The sequence below is a fragment of the Merops nubicus genome, unplaced genomic scaffold, assembly GCF_000691845.1.
Source record: "Merops nubicus isolate BGI_N331 unplaced genomic scaffold, ASM69184v1 scaffold5484, whole genome shotgun sequence".
NCBI lineage: Eukaryota > Metazoa > Chordata > Aves > Coraciiformes > Meropidae > Merops > Merops nubicus.
Window position 1 is genome coordinate 29,481 of NW_008603491.1, and position 22,577 is coordinate 52,057.

Here is a 22,577-nt window from a genome sequence, read left to right on the forward strand (position 1 = left end):
TTTTGTGCTCCCTGTGTCTCGTAGTGAGGAAGCAGCTTATTTGTTGGGAGCTTATTTGTTGGGAATTGAAGATGAATTAAAACCCCTGAGACCAAGAAGCTGCAGTCTAGAGGCTAATGCTCAGCCTCGAGGGCTTGCTGGGCTGAGCAAAATTCTTGTAAATATTAATAGAAACAAAAGAAATCCTAAATTATAGAAAGCAAACCAAGAAACAGTATGTTTTAATAATTAGAAGGTGAAGAAGTCAAATGACAAATAGGGCCATTTTTTGGAAATAGTTTCTTCTCTGTAATGGAGTTTTTATTCATCACTTCTTGATTTTTTTTTTTATAAGTGCACCAAGGAACTTGAATTGCAAGTGGAGACTGAAATGCTGCAGACTTTTAAGATAGGACTGGTGGCTCCCAAAAAAGGTGGTGCAAAAAGGGCACCAGAGCATGGACCAGAGCCACGTGTAGGTCACAGCTAAGCAGATCCTTGGCCAGGAGTCCAATTACTCCAACTTCAAAGTCAGGAAACAAGACACTTCTTCTTGAGCTGTGATCCAAGAGGATCAGTTCCTCCTGTTTCTGTAGATATCTGTCTTCTCTACAGATCCCATTATTTTTTTTTCCAAGCTTTGTTTTTTTTTCTTTATAATTCTGGCACATAAATGGGCAAGTATCTGGAAACAGCCACAAGATTTTCCTCCAGACTATCCCAAGGGACCTCATGGGCCTCTGGAGGTGACCCAGCCGAGGATGCTGCGTCCTGCTGTGCTGCTGTGGAGCCTGCAGCCCCATAATACCCACGGGCATCTGCTGAGTTCAGGATTATTTTAAATGCCCGTGTTTAAAAGCTGTCTGCCTGCCAGAAAGCAACAATTAGCAGTAATCTTCACAAAGTTTTCTTTGCTCCTGCAAAATGCAGAAATGGCACATTGTGGAGTGACAGTTCCTGCTACGTCCTCACTTCAGGACCTTGTAAGTCCATAACAGCACCTGCCCTTCATTTTTCCCTTCTGCTTCTCAAGCCTCTTGCCCACTGCCTGCCCCTCGAGCAGGGAACAGGGGTCCTGCCAGCACTGTCTGCAGGCAGGTGGGTCACCTGCTCTGAGAGACCAGGGCGGGGATGGAGACCCCATGGCTCTACCTCCTGCACTGTGATGGGGTGGCCGTGGCTTAGCCAGGAAGATGCTGGGTGATGTTCCCAATGGCCCATGAAGGTGGCTGTAGGCATGCTCTTGGATGCTTTCCCTCAGCCTGTGGAAGACTTTGGGGCAGCAGAGTCTCTCTTGGCACTGTTGACTTTGGCATGACCACACCAATAGCATCTGCTCTTGAGGTACAGACACCAACACCTCTTTGTGTCCATGCTGGGGTTTCGTCAGGATATGGAGAGTCCACAAATGTCTGTGTTGCATTTTGGGAGCCTCCCTGGAGCTCCTGCCCTTTGAATTGAACTTTTTTTGTCAGCTCTGACAAAACCAGGCTTAATTAATAATGTACAGCCTTTCAGGAGTTGTGATTAACCAAATCCCATTTACCATTCGTGCTCTTTCCAAAGGAGCCTTGAAATTACAGCCATTGCTTCTTATTCACTTTAAGTGTTTTCCCTGTAAATGTATTCTGGCTACATTAATCTGTGATGACAATTAAATATCTGCCCAGTCCTCACAAGGGACCAGAGAGGGGAGATTTCAGTAGAAGATTTTCTGTACCAGCCTTTGAACTGAATCTGTATCTGATCTCAGAGGATTGTAGGATAGACAGGAAACAATTTACCAGAGCTGGAATGGAAACTATGCTAATTCACTCCTTCAAATCTTTTTTTCACTCTCTGGAATTCAATGAAGAATGGGAATCATGAAAAAAAAAAAACCATAATCTTAAAGTTCAATGCTACAACAGGAGAGATTTTTCATTGCTTTAGGGAAAAAAAAGTTACGCAGGAGGAGGAAGCTTTGAATATAGATATGCTGGAATATTGTCATAATCTTCAATCTTGACACAATATTACTCTATCCTGCTGAAATCTATTTTAATATGTCTTGAAATAAATGTCACACTTGAAGCTTTCACCTAGAGATCCCAGGAAATGCAGCCCTGCTCTGAATTCTCAGCTGAGAAAGGGTTCAGATCTCCTGCCATGGTCATGGAAGTGCAGATGTTCTGGTGAGAAGTCCCCTGTGGGTCAGGAATCTCCTGTCCCATCACTCTGGTCTAGGTGCCTCTCCAGCCTGCCAGCTGACTTGCCCCAGCAGCAGGCACAGAGGAGGGGCTGGGGGTTCTCCTTGCCACGTTGGTTGCCCTGTACTTCCTCACCTCTGTTAGTCACCTTAGTGTATGGGAAATAAAGTTAATTCAGGACCCTGACCCTGCACAGCTCCTGGCTGAGATACTTTTCAGCCCATATCAGTGTCACGGAGCACAGATGAGGGAGTGCACAGCAAACAGTCTTCCTCTAGCTTAGTCTGTTCTTTTCCATCCCAACAGCACGCTGAGGATGGGGATAAGAACATATTGTGGAGGAGGAAGCTATTTCTGGATGCTAGTCAAGATTCACTAGACCTGGGCTGACTTCTGACAGCAGTATCTCTCAGAAGCAGATGGAACATTTTCTGGGCGAAAAAAAATCATTTAGAGGCTCCATTCAGAGGAGTGATTTTCACTGAAGAAGTCCCTGAGGAGCCAGAGATGGGAGGGAGGCTGGCGGGCAGGAAGAAAAGCCTTCTGATATTTCTTGCTTTGTGCAAAGCTGGAGTGAAGTAGGGCTGATCTAGTTTTTCTTTGTTTTATTTTTAGTGGGTAGGTTTGGGCAGAGATAATTAATCTCTGGAAGAGGACTGGGATGATGCCACCGTGTCCTGAAGTCTCTCTTTTAGATGGCTGGGGTGATAGATGACCTTGGTCTGAAACACATTGCCCGTCTGAAAGCTCTCAGCCGTGACTAAATAAAAGAGAGATTGTCAAGATTTGGCTTTGGTTGGTTGGATTTTTGTCTGGTTTCCTTCCCCCAGGCAGTGCTGGCACTCCAGTGATGTTCAACAAAAACGGTGATGCCCCCGGGCGCTACGACATCTTCCAGTTCCACACCACCAACACCAGCACCCCGGGCTACCGCCTGGTCGGGCAGTGGACAGATGACCTCCAGCTCAACGTGAGTCTGTTTTGTTCTTTGCTTGCTCATTTTTGTCAGGTATGGTCACTGGAGGGTGGGTGGTTGTTGTTGTTTGGTTGTTTTTTCCATCCTGCAAAAAATGAATAGGGATCTCTGTATCTTCACAGCTACATAATGGGGGATTTTTGCATGTTAGCTTCTCTTATTCTGTCCTGCAAGCAAAGCTCATCACAGTAATAGAGATATGAGGTGATCATGGAAGTTTTATTACTTTGGTGTGTCTCAAGTCCCTGGTTGCCAGCTGGGAAAATGAAGCAGTAATGTGCTGCAGTTGGAAACCAATGGGCTTTTGTTTGGGGGTGTTCTCAGTTTTTCTAGTTTTAGGACAGCTGAAATGAAATGTTTTTTTTTGAGTGACTCACTTTTCCAGTGTTGCTTTTGGGCAAAGACCCCCCCTATGAATGAGGTGGCCTGTTGGTGATGATGCCTAAAGAAAAACAAGCACATAAGAGTGGGTGATCAAAGACCCTCAGGAAACTTTGATGTTTCCCAGATGGAAAACCCAGGAGTGGGAAAACTGGGGGCTCTTGTCAGCTGCACACGAGGATGGGGTGTGGCAGGTCTCTGGGTTCCTGCTTACTGCTTGACTGTGTGCAAGTGGGTTTGAGCCTCAAACTCCTGGAGATGATGTGCCAGTTTAACTTCCTATTTGACCCCTGGTAGATTGTTGTTAAAGCACAGGGAGAGTAGTTTCAGTTCAGTTTGAAGGCTCTTCAGCAACTGGCAGGTCGCTGGGTTCCTGCTTACTGCCTGACTGTGTGCAAGTGGTTTGAGCCTCAACCTCCTGGAGATGATGTGCCAGTTTAACCTCCTATTTGACTCCTGGTAGATTGTTGTTAAAGCACAGGGAGAGTAGTTTCAGTTCAGTTTGAAGGCTCTTCAGCAACACAGCCCAAATAAAAGATCCAAACACCATCAGCTGGAGTCCAGCCCAAAAGATTCTTTCTCTTTTTAGTGTTTTCATGTCTTTTGTTAAATGAAGGAATTAATGTGGATGAGCAGGGGCCCAATCTTTAAGACTGACCACAGTATTCTGCTCTCCTCAAATTATGTCTTGTTCTGATTTGCTGTGTGCTTTTTTCAGTGGCTTCCAGCTTTTGAAGTTCTATTTAAGGAAAACTGTATTAACTTGCAATTTACAGTTCTATTAACTTGCAATTTACAGTTCTTTTAGCAAAAATATTAATATTTTATTAAGTAAATCCTTCTTTATGTAAACTACGCATCCTGATTCATTAAAATTTAAAGCTAAATTAATGGAGTTTGATTGGTATTCCTGTTGTGTTAAATGTTCCCATAAAAAGCATACTTTCCTTACTCTCAGCTCCTCACAGCTACAGGGTTATATCAGTAGCTGAGATTCTCTCACTAACTTCCCTTCTACTTATTGATTTGGGTCCTAGCTCCTCCCACAGGATCAGCATTGCTGTGATAGTCCCTGTGTGTATTTTCCTACAATAATAAAGAAAATTGTGGAGTTTGGAGAAGTCAAGGATTCCCTGAAATAACCAAAATCATAGCTACTACTAAGTACATCCTGGGAAAAACTGCTAAAACCCACAATTTGTCTTCAGTAATTATTGTGGGGAAAACACTTCAGGAGATATTCCCTCAATTCTCATTTCTTTAATGCTAACACAAGAGGGGAAACAAAAGGAAGTTTGGTGAGGGTGCTAATTTTAAATTAGAAAACACTGAAGTGATGCTTTTTTTCCCAAGAGACTTGTCATTTGGGGCAGACTCGTTTGGTTCTGTGTATCTGAATTTCCTCCCTTACAAAAGAGAAGAGTTTTTCTGCCTTATTGTGCAGGCCCTAAGGGTAAGGATGCTCCAGGTCTCCCAGGTGGTAGGTAAATAAATGCCAAAGACCATCATAGGTGAGTAAATATTTTTGTATTCATCATTGTTCTCATTCAAAGAAAGAACAAGAGTGTGTTTACATTTTTCTTTGCCATCAGATAGACTGAAGAACTCTTCAACATCATTTTTGCAAGTCTTAAAACAGGCTGCATCAGTTTCTCTTCCTGCTGTCATGAATGTACAGCCCTGGTTTTATGGGATGTCTGTGCATCCCTCTCCATCCTGATTGCTTCCCCACATCTCTGTGTCACCTTTGCTTGCTTCCCCCCTGGCAGAGGTGTCTGGTGTGGGCAGCTGCCTGCTGCCTCCCCACACAGGAGCCAGGCTCTGGTGAAGTGTCTCCTCTGCGTGCAGGGCACTCCCCCTGGATCTGCATTTCTGTGTCTGAGGTCAGAATTTGGTTGATAACCAAGGAAATATTTTATGAGTTTTGGCTGCAGCAAACCTGGGACAAAAGGTACTTTTTAACCTAAGGACAGTACAATCACCACGTTTTCTTTGGCTCACTTGCTGTCAAGCAACCTCACACAGCTTTGCCTAGCACCCAGTGCATGATTTATTAACAATTTTGGCTGTGTTTCACAGATATCAGTGCAAGGAGAGAATGAGCAGATGTCTGATTTTCAATGGCTTGGCCAGGATTCCATGGAAAACTGTTGCAGTGCTTTGTTCTCCCTGCAGTGAAGTTGTGATTACAAGATGCCCACCCACACCCCCCCTAAGAGGTCACAGAGGATCTCCTCCTGCCTCTCTCTCTTTTTTATGGGGATTCTATCAAACTCTGTCAGCTGCTTCTTGCCCCTCTGCATGCAGATTTAGTGTGTAGCACTTATAGCTGGTGACCTCCTGCAATTTGAAATGCTTTGCCCTGAATTTTAGGATGAGAAATTTGGCCAGCTGCATCCCTACTGAAATCTCATGTCACAGCCCCCAGAGCCTGTTGAATAGCAGGGACAGAGGTACTGCAATCAGGCAATAAAACTCAACCACAGTGCTGTCAACATCTAAAAGCAGGGTTGCACTGCACCATGCAGTGCTGGGGGTCTGCTCACCTACACCAAGGCAGCTGCATCACTCTGAGATCTGTCCCATATGTGGCTGGTTCTGTGCATGCAGCTTCTAATAGTTTGAGGTGCCTGACAAGCAGAAACACATCTCTCCTGGAGGAACTGCTGTGCCTGGAGGAGAAAGAAATGGATCACTCCTAGAGGAACTGCAGGTTCTCGTGGGAAATTCGGGGATATTGCTTCTCTTTCTCTGTGTAGAGTTAACTCAGCAGGTCCCAGGTTTATTATGTTCTCACTTTCAAACCTCTGCAAGTGTCCCTGGACTGTCAAACTCAAAAAAACAGAGAAAACAATCCCTGTGAAACTGCAAATCTTATTTTTCCAAGGATTTGTCTTCTGTGTGCACTATCACAGCAGCACTCTCCATCACCTTCCCTGTGACTCCTTCCCCTAGTTGCCTCCCCAATTTTCCTGCAGTGCCTGAACTCTCTCCCACACCCCTGTATCATACAGGGTGCTGGTGACAGCCTGTGTTGGGATTATACGTGTGCCACAGGGGGCTGGCTGGGTGGATGAACCTTAGATGCTCAGTGTTGGGTGGGTCTTTCTTCTAGCCATCCACTGAGTGTTACTAATCCTGCAGACACATCCTTCAGAAATCTCTGCTTGTTGCAAATGTGCTTCAAACTGGCCAGCAAGGTCAGAAGTTGTTCAGAAGGAAGCTGGTGCAGATAGAAGGAGGGGCAGACAGGGCACGTGGGTCCCACTTCACTCAAGTTTTCCTCTAAAGTGATAGCACAACTTAGAAATTCCCAAAAGTTATGCAAAAAGAAAAGCAAAGCAAAGCCAGTCTTGCTGTTAATCATTTTTGTTAAGTGTGATTTAGGCAAAAGTGTTGCCCAGTGAGTAGGTGGTTATCAGGTTTGGACAAGCAGCCAGGACAGGTTCAATCTCTTGTATCACTGGAGTGAGCAGCAGACTTAACATTTGCCCAAGAAACCAGAGTTTTGGCCTTTTCTGCCATTCCTACTCTGTCTTCCTGTTTCACTCTGACTCGGGGGTCACTAAAAGGCTGAGCTGGTTTGCAGTTTTCAGTCTGGGTGGCTCAGTCCTGGTCTGGATGTGTCAGTGCAGCCAAGGCTGAGCTGTGAGCAGGCTGGAGAGACCCATCCTGCCTCCTGCCCACAGGACACCAGCCTCTTTCTGTCATCTAGTGCCAGATGAGCTGTTGGGGGGCTGAGATCCTGCGTGGGGGGCTGGAGGTCTTGACTGAACACCAGGAAGGAAGCTCTGCATGGGGGAAGTGCTCCTGCCTCCGTTGTGGTGTGGAGGACCCAGCTGGGACGTGGTGGGCATCTCGTGCTGTGTCTCCACAACCTGCAGCACGCTGGCAGATGATGCCCTGTCTCACCTGCACCTCTTGGTGAGGAGTGAGATGGTTACAGGAGACCTATCTGCTTGCCTTTAGAGAGGGATATCTTCCTAGAGCAAGTTAATGAGAGTTTTTTCAGTTTTATTGTCCAATTACTGCTGTGCTTCATTATTTTATTCAGCTTATTAGTGTCTGCATGGGGTCCATGGTGTTGTTTTAATTGCACTGGCATCTCCAGCTCGTCAGTGTGCTCCTCCAGCCTGGTGTTATGGCTCATGAAGGTGCCACTGGGCACTCAGCTTCCCATCAGATCCTGCAGCACATTTTCAGGGTGGCTGAAGAAGGTGCATCCTTGACTGTGGATGGAAAACATGATGTCAGCTCTATTGTTATGCTGTAGAGACGTCAGGTAGGTTTGACTTGAGGCAGGTTTCGCTTCCACAGCATCAGACAGGGTTAAGTGTAAGCGCCAGATAAAACATTTCTCTAATTAATTTGTTTACAAACAGAAAAAAAAAATACATATTAAATGTACTATGTGCAGAGATAAACAAAAAGATCTGTATTGTTTTCTAGATGTGCCCAGGGATTGTAAATGGTTTGTAGGGTTGAAACATGACTGCTGGTTACACGGGGCCCCTCGCCCGTGGCTCAGGGAGGGCTGCCTGCTTAGCAATTCCTCACCCTTTTATTAATTTCCTCCAGCAACAAGTGATGTATTGCTGCAATCTTTCTAAACAAGCGCTTTAGAAGATGAATAGTATTGATAATTATCAATATGGTTCCATAAACACGTCCGTTACATGGCTCTAACTCCCCTAATAAATCCCAGCTCGGGTTAGATGCGGAGGAAATGGCTGTGTGCTTATTAATAACTCCCTCCTCCTGGGGGGAATAGCTGCAGCATGTTGTTTTCTTCACTCTAGGTTCAGGGCAGTATTTTAGAGGAGCATGAAAAATGGGGAAAAAAAGTCTGGCTTTGAGAAAGGAACGTTGCTGTACCTCAGAGGCTTTGCTTTTGGAGCAGACGGGGAGCACAAGGAGGCTGAGGGAGGTAGAGCTGCAGAGGATGAGGAGCTGTGGTTGACCCAACGGTGGCTCTGGAGAGAGTCACTGACAAAGGGAATGATGTGACTTAGTGCTCCAAGTCTTTTTTTTTTCCCCACAAATAGGAATATATTCAGTGGTTTTGTAATCAGCCATAATTTATGCAGATCCTGCACACTTCAGCACCGGCTGAACCTGTCTGAGCTCAGCCTAACCTATTTCCATACCATCAACGTCTCTGTTATACAATTGGGAATAAATGTTATGCATAGCAAGCTAATGAAAAGAGTAATTAAACATCTAACCTGCTGGCAAGAGCCTGATATATACCCAACCTTCTTTGGGGGTAAGATATGCAGAATGCCAGTTGGATCCAAGCAACTACTCAGCAAAGTTTGGTGCTTGGGAATATTCTGCCAACGGGTGATATTTTTTCTAAAACTGTGCTCAGTTTTATTTCAGCTCATTGTTTTTGCTATTTTTTTTTGCTCTTGTTGGGGTATAGTTTGGTTTGGTTTTTCTCATTGGAGTAGAGCATGTTCAGAACAGATGGAATTTTTTTTTCAGGCTATTTTGCAGCAAAAGGTAAATCTCCCTGGAGCACACGCAGATTCCAGTTCATTGCAAGGCTGGGATTTCCCCAGGTCCTGGTGGAAGGAGAGCACGAGGACACGTATCTGGCCAACGAGGAGGCTTTGCTTCAAATAGCAAGAGCTGAGACAATTTCACCACAATGACCACGGGGTTGTTTTGAGGATTTTTAGATGCTTTTAGAATGTGCTTTTGAAGTGTTTATCTGAAATTTAAAAAATAGAAAGGGGGCATTCTAGAAAATTTCAGCTTGAAGAAGATGACTTTGTGTCACTGCAAGCGTGGTTGTTGGTGGCATCAGCAGTTCTAGCTCCTACACGAGTGCCAGGTGTGATCACCAAACCCCTCTTTGCAAATAGCTGTAAAAAATGTGTCTTTACCTGCTTTTAGAGGTGCATATCTTTTGAAGCGTTTATCTGAAATTTAAAAAATAGAAATGGGGCATCTCCCATTCTAGAAAATTTCAGCTTGAAGATGACTTTGTGGCACTGCAAGCGTGGTTGTTGGTGGCATCAGCAGTTCTAGCTCCTACACGAGTGCCAGGTGTGATCACCAAACCCCTATTTGCAAATAGCTGTAAAAAATGTGTCTTTACCTGCTTTTAGAGGTGCATATGTGGGTGGGTGGGTGGATAGACAGGCACAGACCTCTGCACTATATAATCCTTGAGTTTTCTGTTGGTTTGCAACATCTGAGTGAGCTCAAACTCACGGTACGTCAAGGCAGATAAAAATGGGTATCAATTTCCTTTCCCAATTCAGTTATTGTCACATAAATTGGCCCTTGCAGTGTCATAGAGACTGTAATGAGTGGCTGGTACAGAGATAATCCATCTCGATTACAACCTGGAGCTGAAATCTCCTGTGCTGATGGCTTGACAGGAGGTGTGCATTATCCCAGCGTTAGACAGCCCCATTAAACAAATTCATCAAATGGGGTCAGGATGTTGTTTAAAATGAAGATTTTAAGCGTGATTAGTGTGTTTTGTCTCCGTATGTCAGTGCAGAACCTTGAGCTTTCAGCTGAGGCAGCCACTTGTTGAAAACTGCCACCGTTTACATTTTAAGTGAAATTGGCTAAACCCTTAAATTTAATTAGCTGTGTGTTATGGCATGTTGGCATATGGGGAGATGCAGCTGAGTCCAGAAGGAGCTGGGTTTCTGATAGCTGAGAAAATATTCATTATTTTGGCCACTATTGCTTCATTGATTTGTTTTAAGTAACTTTACCCAGGCTGTTCTTTCCAAAGGAAACCCCACTCGACCTGCACTGCTCCTGGTGAGTGGGAATCTTTGGAAATGTTATTCTGCCCCCCAATAAAATAGTTTTATGGTGCATAAAAGAGTTCTGGGCTGCTGCTTCAGGCATTTCCACCCCACTGAGATGAATTAGGCTCTCTCCACTGACCTCCACATCTGCTGCTCCCCTGACCCTGGTCCTGTCCCTCCTCCTGCTCTCCAGTCACAGGGTGGCAGTGGGGCTGTGGGTGCCTGGCTTTGTGGGAATTATCTCACAGCATAAATGCTGCTAAATGCAAAGTCCTTCCAGAAAGGTCTACAGCCTGTCTGCCAAGCTCTTGGCCATAGCTGGGGGTTTTTTGAGCTCAGTCTCCATCACACTGCCAGCCAAATTGTATGCAGTCCAGTTGGAAATTTAAAGGTGAATAATTACATCAGCGTGTTAGCAACATACATCCCAATTACATGGTTTGGCTAACGAGTTGCCATGCCCAACGTGTCAATAGCTGTGTAAGATCCTAGAGTAACAGGGGTTGGGGTTTGTTCTGTCATTAGATTCCATAATCTGTTGTTGCTTGTGTCAACCACAACCAGCTTGAACACCTTTAATTATTTTAACTTGCAGAATTCACCTTCAGCCAACTGAAAAGGAATTTTTCAAACCACTGGCCTGCTGAATGACCATATGCTAATTCCTTAGTCCTCCATCAGGCCTCCAAAATGCCTGTTAGCAGGGAGGGGGACAGGAACCACTTAGGTCAAGCTGTGAATGCAGCCTGGGTTGGTGGTGTTGGAACACAACCCGTGTGGTTTGTGGCACTGCAGATGGTTTTGATGCAAGTTTAGAACCAGCTGCTGTAAATAATAGTTTTTATCCAGATAAAGGTACAACCTCAAAATACTTGATAGGAACCACGTGAATTGAGCAGCACTGCTCCTGTACCACAGAAGAGAGGTAAACAACTCATTGCAAACCATCAATAAATGCAGATAATCCCATTTGTTCATGTGCTTTCTCTGGAAAAAAGTCTTAAGTAGTGCATGTTGTAGTCCAGAAAATCTCAGAGTGTGTCTCCAAGCATCCTTCAGTACAGTCATGCCAAGCATCTGGCAATTAATGCCAAATTAAACCAAAAATCTTGGAAGCCACGTGATGTTGGCTGCATTAACATCCACATGTAGACCATGGAAGGTTGAGGGGCACACAGGATGGGCAGATGCTGCAGCAGCTGGTACCCAGGTCAGAGCCCTGTGCCACCATCCTGCAGCAAAGCCTTGCACGAGGAGAACTGGAAATCCTGCCAGAGTGGCATTTTTTTGGTGTGGGTAAAGGAACTTAGAGAAGTCAAGCAGGAGGGGGCTTGGGAAAGGTTGGGTGTGAGCAGTGTGACAGAACTGGCCAGGAGAACCAGCACCTGCAGCCCTGGGTCACCCCCATCTGCAGGACTAGAAAATAACCCCCAAAGAGAAGAGCCAGAGCAGTGTGGGCCCCTTGCCTCTCTCATTTGCCACAGGCAAAGCATGAATACTGTGGGCTTTTAAAAAGAAAAGAATAAAGGTTGAGCTTTCTAGATAGATATTCACTATATAAAATTAGGAAGGCAATAGTTAATCTTACACCACGCTTTGAAAACAAGCTCAGAGCTGGAATCAGAGGTGAGATGCCATTTCCCCTTGGCTACTGGCCCGTTTGCCAGGCTGTGATGTACACCCTGTGAGCTGTGCTACCCTGGGCCAAGCACAGGGAATTAAGCTGTATCAGCTTTTGGCAACTCTCAGCCTGGGTATAATTTTCCTCCAGGTCTGAGAATGTCACAAGGTAAAATGTTTGTAGGGCTATAAATGCTAAGAGAAACCAGGCTGAGAGAGTGTCTGAGATGTATTACAGAACTTTTCAAAGTTAGGGGAAAAAATAGAAAGGTAAGGAGCTCATAAAAGCTGTAAGGGAGTAACGACAGAGCAGAAGACTTGGTGACTTCAGAATTTGCTTCATCTTGTGTTGTTCTCTTGAATACCCATTGGCCTGTGGGCAGGCAGAGTTGGGCTCTGAGGATGAATAGCATTAAGAAAAGGAAGGTCAAAAAATAAACCACTGTGTTTTTAAAGGAGGTGATGATTTTTCTTGCAAAGCTAATGCATTTTGTCAGTAAATAGATTATTCTACATATTATAATATAGAATAAATATTTGGGACAACAACATGGCTAACAGCACCTGAACACTCAGCTCTTTACAAATCCCTGTCAGGCAGCTTGGGCTTCTCATTAGACCCACTGTGGCCTTTAGCTATGATTTTTCCCCAAACTTTTCCATCTTTCTCTCCCCTTGTTTCAGCCCAGCAGGACCCTCCACACTTCCTGCAGCATCACTTGGCTCTGACCATGCCTCAGAGCTGCTCCTGTCACCTGTCAGAGGTGAAGGAGAGCTGCTTTCTGCCATGGGTCAGCTCCAGTGTCCTAGATACAGCTTTTATGTTTGCTTCTCATCCCTGCTCTGGCCAAGGAAGTTTGATGGGAAATATTATCTCTGTTTCAGTCCACGAATTTCAGGCTGAAAGGATCTGGAGACCTGTGATTAGCACAGCAGGCAGCAGCAAAGCGAGGCTGTGCGTGGAGCAGGGGGGGAATCTAGGCAGAATCACAAAGCAGTGATTGAGTTTCTGCTTTTTCAGGTTTTGTTTTTTCCCTTTGCAGAGGGAGGGTGATGTTTAGTCCCGGGCACGGCGGATGGCAGCGTGGAGGTTCATGTCTAGTGAGCACAGCAGGGCAGACACCAAGATGCTGCTTGTGTTTTTCTTTAACATCTCCTGTTTTATCCACTTTCCTCCAGTGCTTTGTCTGGTGTGGTAGAAGGTGTTGGTTTAACATCCCTGTCCCTGCAGGGAGGCTGGAGCCAGGTGGGGGTCAGGCTCTCCTCCCAGGAACAAGCAACAAGACAAGAGGAAACAGCCTCAAGTTGTGCCAGGGGAGGTTTCATTTAGATATTAGGAATTTCTTCCCCAAAAAAAAAGTCATCCAGGGCTGTGCCAGGCTGCCCAGGGCAGTGGTGGGGTCCCACCCCCTGGAGGGGTTTCCAAGCTGTGGAGATGTGGGGTGAGGGACACGGGGCAGTGGGGACCTGGCAGGGCTGGGGGAATGGTTGGACTGGATGATGTTAAAGGTCTTTTCCAACCTAAACAATTCTATGACCCTGTGGTTCTGAGTCAGGAGTGGCTGATGCTCCCCATCCAGAGGTCAGGATGCAGCTGGGGGCCAGTGGGGACCACAGGCAGAGCGTGGGCTTTGCACCACAGGGTGTGCAGAGGGCTGGTGGTTAAGTTCTTCCAGCAAAATCCTCTGGAGTGGTGCAAACCAAGGGTGCATCCTGAGCCAAGGAGCAAAGGAAGGTAGGTCAGGGTTGTGAGCAGGGTTACAGGCTTCTGGACTTTACCTGGCAGAGGTCTTAGTTCAGCAGATCCTCAGCAGGTGTGGGCTGGAGTCCTCCAGGCACACCAGTGGTCCTGGGACAGGTAACAGCAGCCAAAGAGCTGCTCATTTGTCCCCATTTTTATTTCTCACGTTTGCATGTAGAATTTTTCAAGGTATTGTCCTAACAGACATGGGAGTTTTTGGCTCATAGCTATTTTTGTAGGTCAAAAACATAACCCAGCTGGGTTTCATAAAATGAGATTTCACTGCCATACAGATGCAAGTGCTGAGGATGGTGGAATGGGAAACGTGATGATTGCATAATATTGCTCTTGTTTGCTTTAGAAAGGAGGAAGAAATCCCATGAAGGCTCTTTAGAGAGCTCTGCACACATCAGGACCACGTGAACAGTCCTTAGAGCTTCCAACATTTAAGCAAAGCGTAGAGGTTCCTGACAGAGTATTTGGATTGAGTGGGTCAAAAATAATCAGTTTTTAAATGTCCCTGAACACTGATTTCTGTGGAAAATCGACCTGGTTTGGGGCAAGACTATAATATTGGATATATAGCATGAATTTTAATGGCTCAGGCTAATCGTTCACACGATAGGCAACAGTGGCCCCAAATAAACAGCTGCAAAGGGTCTTCAGCCTGCTCTTCAAACTTGAGGGGAAGCCTTTATTTGCTTTGTTTTCCTTTTTTATTTGTTCTTCCACTCATCTGAAAATGTGCTTTTCACATGAAAACACTGCAGTAAATGATTCCCACGAAACAACCTTGTTTACTTGTTAATTGTGCTTGTTAATGGTGTGGAGGATAGTGTTTGACCATTAAAAGTAGCATCCGAGCATCTGGCTCCCACCAGTAACCATAATGAGCTATTCATCCCCTTCTTGCACGGCCTGGTGAAGGGCAGCACAGACTTGAACCTCCCTTTGCAAAACCAGATCCCTTTTCCCCTCAAAAATACAGCAGGAAAAGCTTGTGCAGGCTTTTCTCCTCATTTGCTGGCCCATAGGGTTTGGGTTCAGCCAGGACGTGGGAGCTCTACTCATGGTCCTCCTCACCAGGGGCCAAATCCCTGTCAGATGGGAGCACTCCAGGATGCTCTCCACAATTTTACTGAGCACGTTACCCTGTTCATGGGGGTGAAAATTCACCGTGCTGGAAGGAAGGTGCATGTCCTACAGCTGAATATTTAGGGTGTTCAACTGGAAGGACTAAGATACCAGTTCCAGTCCTTTTTACTTTTCAGAGACACAAAGGGATGGGGGAAAAAGCAGAGAGTTGTTTTGTAATAGTGCAAAATGCTGATGAGATGCAAAATTCCTTAGCTTTGCAAGGTTAATTAAAAAAACCAAACCACCACTGAATTTGTTGCAGAATTTTAGTGGAATTTCAGCTGGCCCAATACCATTACTGTTTTAGTCAGGGTGTAATCAGTGTTGGACTAGATGACCTTTAAATGTCACTCCCCACCCAAAATGTTCTACGATTGGAAGGCCAGTATTAATTTAGCTATTAAATCTATGGAATGATCTTCAATTTCAACCCGTGCTGCTGGGTTTTTCCATTTTGTCTGCTACCTGCTGCTCAGCTTTATGCAGACCCAACTGCTGTCCCGTGCAGGTCTTGGAACAGGAGCAGCTGCCCCTTGGCCACCTTCTTCTGCAGCAACACCACAACCACATCACTTTCCTCTTCATCCCACTGCTTGGTTGCAGCGAGATGTGATGGTGGCACTGATGGAAGACTGGCCCCAAGCACCCTGTAATTAAAACACCCATCAGCCAACCCTAATTTTCTCTGTACCATCTACAGTTCTTTTAGGGACCGATCGACGGAGTAGAACCTGAGCGAGGTAATTTAGTGGTATTGATAATGCTGCAGCAGTCCAATTAGGGTCTAAATGAGTTGGGTACAGAGTTTCTCTCAGAATTTTGGATTTCTTTCATCTGGCTTCCCTGGCCTGTGTGTCATCACGCCACACACACTAGACATGATGAGAAAATTACTGTACCGTTGATGCCGATTCTTTAAAAAGGGAAAACTGAGACCAAATAATTTGACTAGCAAATACTGGTCTTTGAATCAGCTTGGGAATTAGTAGGGTAAATAAAATAAAGCATTTTGAGTTGGCAGGCACTTCAAGATAAATGCTATCCAAATTACACACATGCCATTTGGTACATCTCTAGTTATTACCCTTTCTGCTCTGGAAGTAGTGTATGAGGTTTGGCAGAAGTTCTCCTTTTTCACAATAAATAAATAACAGGGGGGGGAAAATGTTATTAGCTCAGAAGCAGAGATAAAAAATCATAAAGGACTGGTCCTGTCCTCAAAAGTTGGGTAAGGTCAACTCATAGCTATACCATGAAAAGTATCTCAGGTAAAGGCAAAAAATCAGAATTCCTCTATTTGCTTCTAGAGGCTTGTTAGTTAAGTCTTAAACTTGCCAATTTTTAAGCATTATGGCTGTGTTAGAGACAAGCATCTGAACATTTGATTTCAACTGCTTCAATGATGAGCTCTAATGTTGAGCTATATTTGGTGTGTTTTGATACTTTGGATTCCAGGTTTCTTGTTGTCCTGCATGACAAAACTCTTCAGCCTCCATTCTGTAGGATGCTGGGACTACAGATAGGTGGGAAGTCCTGGTGGGCACGTGCTCTGAACTGTGTGCTGATGGCTTTGGGCTCTCCTCTCCCTGTGCCACAGCCTTGTCAGTGTACCTCACTGTGTCCTTCATCCCATACGTTGTGTCCTGCTGCTTTCAGCCTGCACTCAGATCCTCAGGTGGGAAGCAGCGTGGGAGTCAGCTGGACCAGTTCAGCCTTCCCTGGTAGGAGTCATCCAGCAGGCAGCCTTATCTCATCATTTACTGTGTGCCTCATGACATTTAAGGAGGTTTTTTGTTTAAATTCTAGCTGCAACAGGGGTATATGTCAAATAAGATTCACGCAAACAGATCCAACCAACCTAAAAAGCAGAAGACCTGAGATACCTTTGAATGCAGGGAGCTTGGTTAACACTCGTTCCACCATTTCCCAGCCTCATTTTCAGCTGTGTTTCACTGTGACACTAAAGGACAAGAGAGCTTATGCCAAAAAGCATTAATTGCTTAAAAGAGGAGTGTCCAGAACTCCTGCCATCGGAAATTGTCCCAGTTAGTAGCCAGACAAGCTGTAAATTGCTCCTTTAATCAGAATTCTATCTCCTGACGGATGACGATAAATATCAGGAGCTGGGAAAAGTTTGTGAGATGAGAGGATGTTTTTTCAGGCTGTAGTGGTTCGAGTCCTGCCAGGAACACCTCCTCTGAGCTTTGCCAAGTGGCACAACCATCCTGCTTGTGCTCCTGTCTGCTAAAACCATCCAGGTTTTGGAAAGGGCTTGGTGCTGTTTAATGGGCTGTGTTACAGGAGTTCCTGTGAGGGCAGCTCCAAGCACCCCTGGATTGAAACCCTGGGGCCTGCCCAGAGCTGGTGCAGGGATGAACCAGGAGGAAAGGTGCCTCTCCTGCTGCTGTAATGGCCATGAGGTGGGGGCTCTCTAGGAGGTGAGGCTGGTGTCCCTCAAGTTCAGCGCAGGTCTCCAGCAAGGCTGGTGGTGATGGACATCAAACCAGCCTGCTGAATTGCTGAGCTTGGTTCAGCCCCTGGGACTAGACTCAGAGCCAGAGATGTGACAACCCCTGAGTGTCCCTCTGCAGAATTTTTGAGGAAGTTTCAGCCTTTTGTGGTGTTTTGTTCTTTCCTAGCATGTTGGATGGAGGTTTCTTGGAGCATGGCTTGCAGCAAGGACAGAGTGCTGGGGGGCAAAGGGGGAGATGTGCCCCTGCAGCAAGTTCTGCTGTCTCTCCTGAAGGTGCAGATGCTAAAGGTTGGGGTGATGCTGCATCCAGCTCTAAGGGCCATTCTTTGGACAAAATGTCATGTCAGAGGGGAATGGCAGGAGTTTCCTCAGCCTGGAGATTGCAGGGGTTTGTGTCTGTGTCCTTCTGAGTAAAGCAGAGCTGTATCTTGCTCTCTGCACTGCACCTTTCACTCCATTGTGGTTTTGGTCAGGGATTCTCATTTGTCCCATTAGATAAATTCTATATTTAAGCAAATAGAAACATCAGATGGAAGAGGGTGATCCTCCTGTAGAATATTTAGCTCTGTAGCTTAAGACAGAGTCCTGACTTAGCAAGTTTGTTTGTAAAGGTGAACTGAAACAGTACATGTAAGAAGTGTTCCTGTGGAGCCCTTCCTTTAGTGCTGCGTGTCCTTTGTGCCTCCTGGCTGCTGAGTCTCTCTGCTTCTCATGGGGCTTGTGTCATCAGCTCTCAGACACTGCTGAGGGACAGCTCACCTTGGGTCAGTTATTAGTAAAAAATGCCTGATGCTTTCAGTTCTGTCTGTCACTGCTAATCTTAAATCGTTGATCTTCCCTCTCTACAGGTAGCTGGGGAGACTGTTTTTTGAAACATTGTGAAAAAAAAATCAAAAATACCTTTCTGAAAGTCAGTCTAGAAAAAAATGAGGATATTTCTGAGTGATGTGGAAGTGGTGAATGAATCAAGGATGGGCACAGACCTTCAGGGCAAGGAGCTGCCTCTGGGTATGGCCATTAAAATTCATCTTCATCAGGCCAAGCTAGAGGACTTGAGAATATCATGTTCTCCAGGTACTCAGGAGCATTCCTTTGGCAGGTCCCATGGAGCATCCTAGTGAGCATGGTCCTGAAATGCAGGAATTGAGCCAGGAAAGAGCTCAGGATTCCTGGGAGTGGTGGGGTAAGGCACCTGGTAAATGGATTTGCAGGACTTCTGACACTGGCAAACTGAAGTACCACTCACCTGTGGTCCATACAGGACAAACTCATTGCTGAACCCCTAAAGGGGTTTTTATTCCTCATAATCCTTGCACCACATCAGTTAGATCTTCCTTCCAAAAAAAAGTTTTAACAGTGTTGGCACTTTTTAGGGTAAATTCTCCTTCATAGATGTGTCTCCTGTGTAACCTGCTGGTGATTTCAAGGTGATCTACACAGTGATTAAACACTGATCCATCATTCAGCTCGACTGAAATCAGTGGGAGTGTCCCTTGATGAAGGCATTCCAGGCTGGTCCCACAGGGAGCTGTCATTTTCCCCATACAAAACTGAAACCTGATGTGTGAACATCCCCTCCATGCCTTGCAATAGGTTTTCCTCCCCCCACCAACGTCTGCCTTTAGAACACCCTTCAAAAAAAGGACAAAAAAATCAGCTTTGTGCAGCACAGCTTTGCACTGGGCTGGGTTGTAGCAGGAATTGAAGGGAGGCACTCAGAGACCAAGCTTCCCCTAAAACTCCTGTTGTGGGTTGAGGGGAAGAAAAGGACTCCAGCAGAGTAAAATGTGGTAGACACCAAGGGCTGGTTCTGTTAATTCTCCAATGAACTCTGTGAAATGAAGCCCAGCATGTCAGTGTTGCCCCCTGTATGAGGGGGGTTATTTTCTGCATGCCAGTTCTTCAGAGCACCATGAGCTGAGCCTGTTTTGTGAAATACAGCTGATGACTATTAGGCTGGAGTCTCTTTTGGCCATTTTGAGATGTGCTGGGTATGAAACGCTGGGGTCAACACAAAGGGCAGCATCATAAACCCCCAAGCTCCTGCTCATGGAGTCCTTGGCTTGGGGCTGATTACAGATACAATCATAGAATGTCTGGGCTGGAAGGGATCTTTAAAGGTCATCTAGTCCAACCCCCCTGCTCTAAGCAGGGACATCTCCAACTAGCTCAAGCTGCTCAGAACCTCATCAAGCCTGACCTTGAATGTCTCCAGGGATGGAGCTTCCACCACCTTTCTGGGCAACCTATTCCAGTGGTCTATCACCCTCATATTAAAGAACTTTTTCCTAGCATTTAACTTAAATCTCCCCTTTTCTAGCTTAAAGCCATACTTGGAGTTACTCAGGAATGAAAAATAGTCTTAGAATACCTCTGCTTTCAGAGTATAGATTTGCTTTAACCTGTCAATTTAAAATAGATAAGAGTTGTGTGTTATAAACACACATTTGGTAGTACATGCTCTATTTTTGTTATAATTCTGCAGGGGATGCAGGATGAACACTGAAGATGCACAACCCATCCCCTTCCATTAGTGAGAGGGCAACACAAAGCTGTAGTCAGACATAAAGGCATTGAAATAATTAATTTCCAGTTTTATTGTGTGTCAACAGAAATGCATGAGGATAATAAGCATTTTTTGCAAAAATTGTAGATGAAGCATTTTTCTCTGCATGGGTGTTGTGCTAAAAATGTCCTTGGTTTAATATAGAACAAATAGCCCTTGGATCTCATTAGAGATGTTATTACAAGTGCTCAGTGGAACTTGCTTCTGGTGCCCCTAAAGCAGGTAAGAGAGGCAGAAAGTGATGACAAATGAAAGAAAAAGTAAGATCAGGAGAGGAGAGAGCAAAATAAATGAGGTTTATATGTAGGTTAAGAAATGCTTGTTAGGAGATCACCCAAAAGGAGGTTGTGCTCAGATAAAAGGAGGGTGGAGGTGGTGTTTGTTAGTTGAAGTTTAAATCATAATTAATTTAATATGTTAAATAAAGTGATGCTGATGCAATGTTGCCCAACATGAATGAGAGGAAGAAGCTGGAGCTGTGTGGTTCCAGGTAAGACTGATCTGGGGATCTTTTGCTCATGAATAGGTGTCTGAATCAGCAAGATGAGGGTCTGGCATCATGGGAACGTTGTCACAATTTCTGGGCAACGTTTCTGATTTGTGCTGGCAATGAAAAATGGCAAAATTTTGGCTGGAAGAGTTTTGAGAAGTGATGTTTCCATTGCCTTCAATCAGAAAGTTGTGTTTTGCTTGTATGGTGTGAGTTTGTGGACTGGGCAACGTCTGTTCCCACAGCAGGCACTGTTAAACTGGGGCACAGCCAAAAAGGGCAGCAGCAGAAGAAATAATCAGAAAAAAAAAAAATAATAAGGACACTCAACTTCTGTTTATAAAGCTAGAAGGGAGGGATGTAAGTTAATTAACACAGCAGAACAGGAAAACTTTAGGAGATTTTGCTCTTCCTCTAAAGGAGCTTTCTTTTGAAGTGTCCCCAGGCACCCAGAAGCACGGGGAGCACAATCTGGGCCAGCCCTGGGTTGCTCAGCTCGGGCTCGCTGATGAAGCATTCCTCTGGAGGAGCAAAATCAGCTGGCACAAGGAGGGGTGGGTGAGCTATGGGGCTCAGGACCAATTTTGGGTGCTCTGTTGGGGGACAGGGGGGCCAGAGCACCCCCAGCCCAGCAGAGAGGCTCTTCCAGCAGCTGGGGATGGGGTTCAGACACTGTTCTCCCTGGGGCGTGGGGGCTGCTGGTGACTGTGTCCTACTTCTGCCCTGCCCAGGTTTTTTAAAAGCCACTTTGAAGTAGCTGGATTTTGCCTTCAGTTTGGCACAAGGGAAACGAAGAGGCAGGAGCAGAGCTCATCCTTTGCCTCGCTGCAGGTGCTGGGGTGTCGCTGGGTGCAGAGCAGTGCTGGGAGCCCCCAGGCTCAGAGGGTGACTCCAGAGCAGAGCTGGGGGGCTGGGGCCACAGCCTCGGTCCCCAGGGGAGCAGAAGGGATGTGCTGGCTTCCCAGAGCTGGGGGCTGCTGCTGTGAGAGCAGTCGTGCTGCTCAAACAGAGGGTTTGTAGTTTCTGGGGGCTTTTTGCAGCCTCCTGGAAACGCCCTAAGTTGGTTCTGCTCAGAGTGCAGCGAGCTGCTTGGCACAGGCAAAAACTGCTGGGGCTTTTTGCTTCCATCACCCTGCAGGCTTCTTGCTCCTCTTAAGGCTTTTCTGTCCATCCCCTGCAGGCAGTGAAATTAAAATAAGTTACAATAAGAGGTGAAACACCTTATTGGCCACCTCTAGGCAAGTCACTGGAGTAGCTTTGCCTCTTCCTCTAGTTTGGCTTATCGTTGCTGTCATCTGCTGAAGGGATTTCAGCTGATATTTTGCAGCAGGCTCTGTTGACTGTGTGTTATTGACATATTCTTAGCTTAAAACCGTTATCATGTTAAAGCCTTGGATTTAGAAACTAATTACAAGACGCTAATAGCTGAGCCTGAAGAGCTAAGTCATGCAAATATTGCTCTCTGTGAAGTTGAATATACAAAAACTATTTGAACTGCTGACTTAGTAACTGGAGTCTCAAAGCAATCTGTAAGGTGGCAATAAATCTGAGCACAGTCCTCTGCAATTGGGTCCTAATGTGTCCATGAAATTAATGGCACAGTTGTTATGAAAGTCCTATCAGGGAACGTGGCTATTTTTTTTTCCCCCCAAGTAGGTTAATTATCACTAATGTAATTATTTTTGTACTGATTTTTATTTTAATCAAACATTGCACGAAACAGTTTAGTTCAGAACAAATAGCTTGTTATAGAAATGTTTGTGGTGGAGAGAAAAAAAAGGCAGCTATGCTTCAATTGTACACATATATTGAGTTACTTTATTCATTAAAATGAACAATTATGCTAAGCCTTATGAGGCAGACTAAGCATTTCTTGTTAATGTTTGTTCTGTAGTGAACATAATGAGAATTTATGTTGGAAATGGATCCCATCCCTCTAGCTCAGGGCGTTTATGAACTGGGCGTTGAGTAGGAGTTGGGAGAACTGGGAAAAGGAATGTTAGAAGAAGAGGAGTTAAAGGTAACCCCTGACCTGGACAGATGCTGCCTTGGCCTGTGCTTGGGGGGAAGGCTCTGGATATGGAAGGGAGCTTTTTCTTTTGGGGTTGGTTGGTTGGTTTGTTCAGGTTGGGTTTTGTTGGTTGGTTTGGATCTTTTTTTTCCTCTGTGCCATGTGGAAGGTCAAAACTTAGTGTCCCACCATACCATGGCAGCTCTCCTGGAGCCAAGTACCATGGAGCAGGGCC

At 45.4% G+C, this 22,577-nt stretch overlaps 1 protein-coding gene across 1 annotated transcript in view; it reads left to right on the plus strand.

Moving 5' to 3' along the window:
• LOC103771378 (metabotropic glutamate receptor 7-like) overlaps positions 1-22,577 on the plus strand; it is a gene marked incomplete at both ends in the record, with an annotated part of 78,990 nt that overhangs the window by 17,730 nt on the left and 38,683 nt on the right. The window contains one exon of the mRNA XM_008938670.1: positions 2,999-3,138. Within this exon, the coding sequence (XP_008936918.1) occupies positions 2,999-3,138 (140 nt within the window). The remainder of the gene's footprint in view (positions 1-2,998; positions 3,139-22,577) is intronic.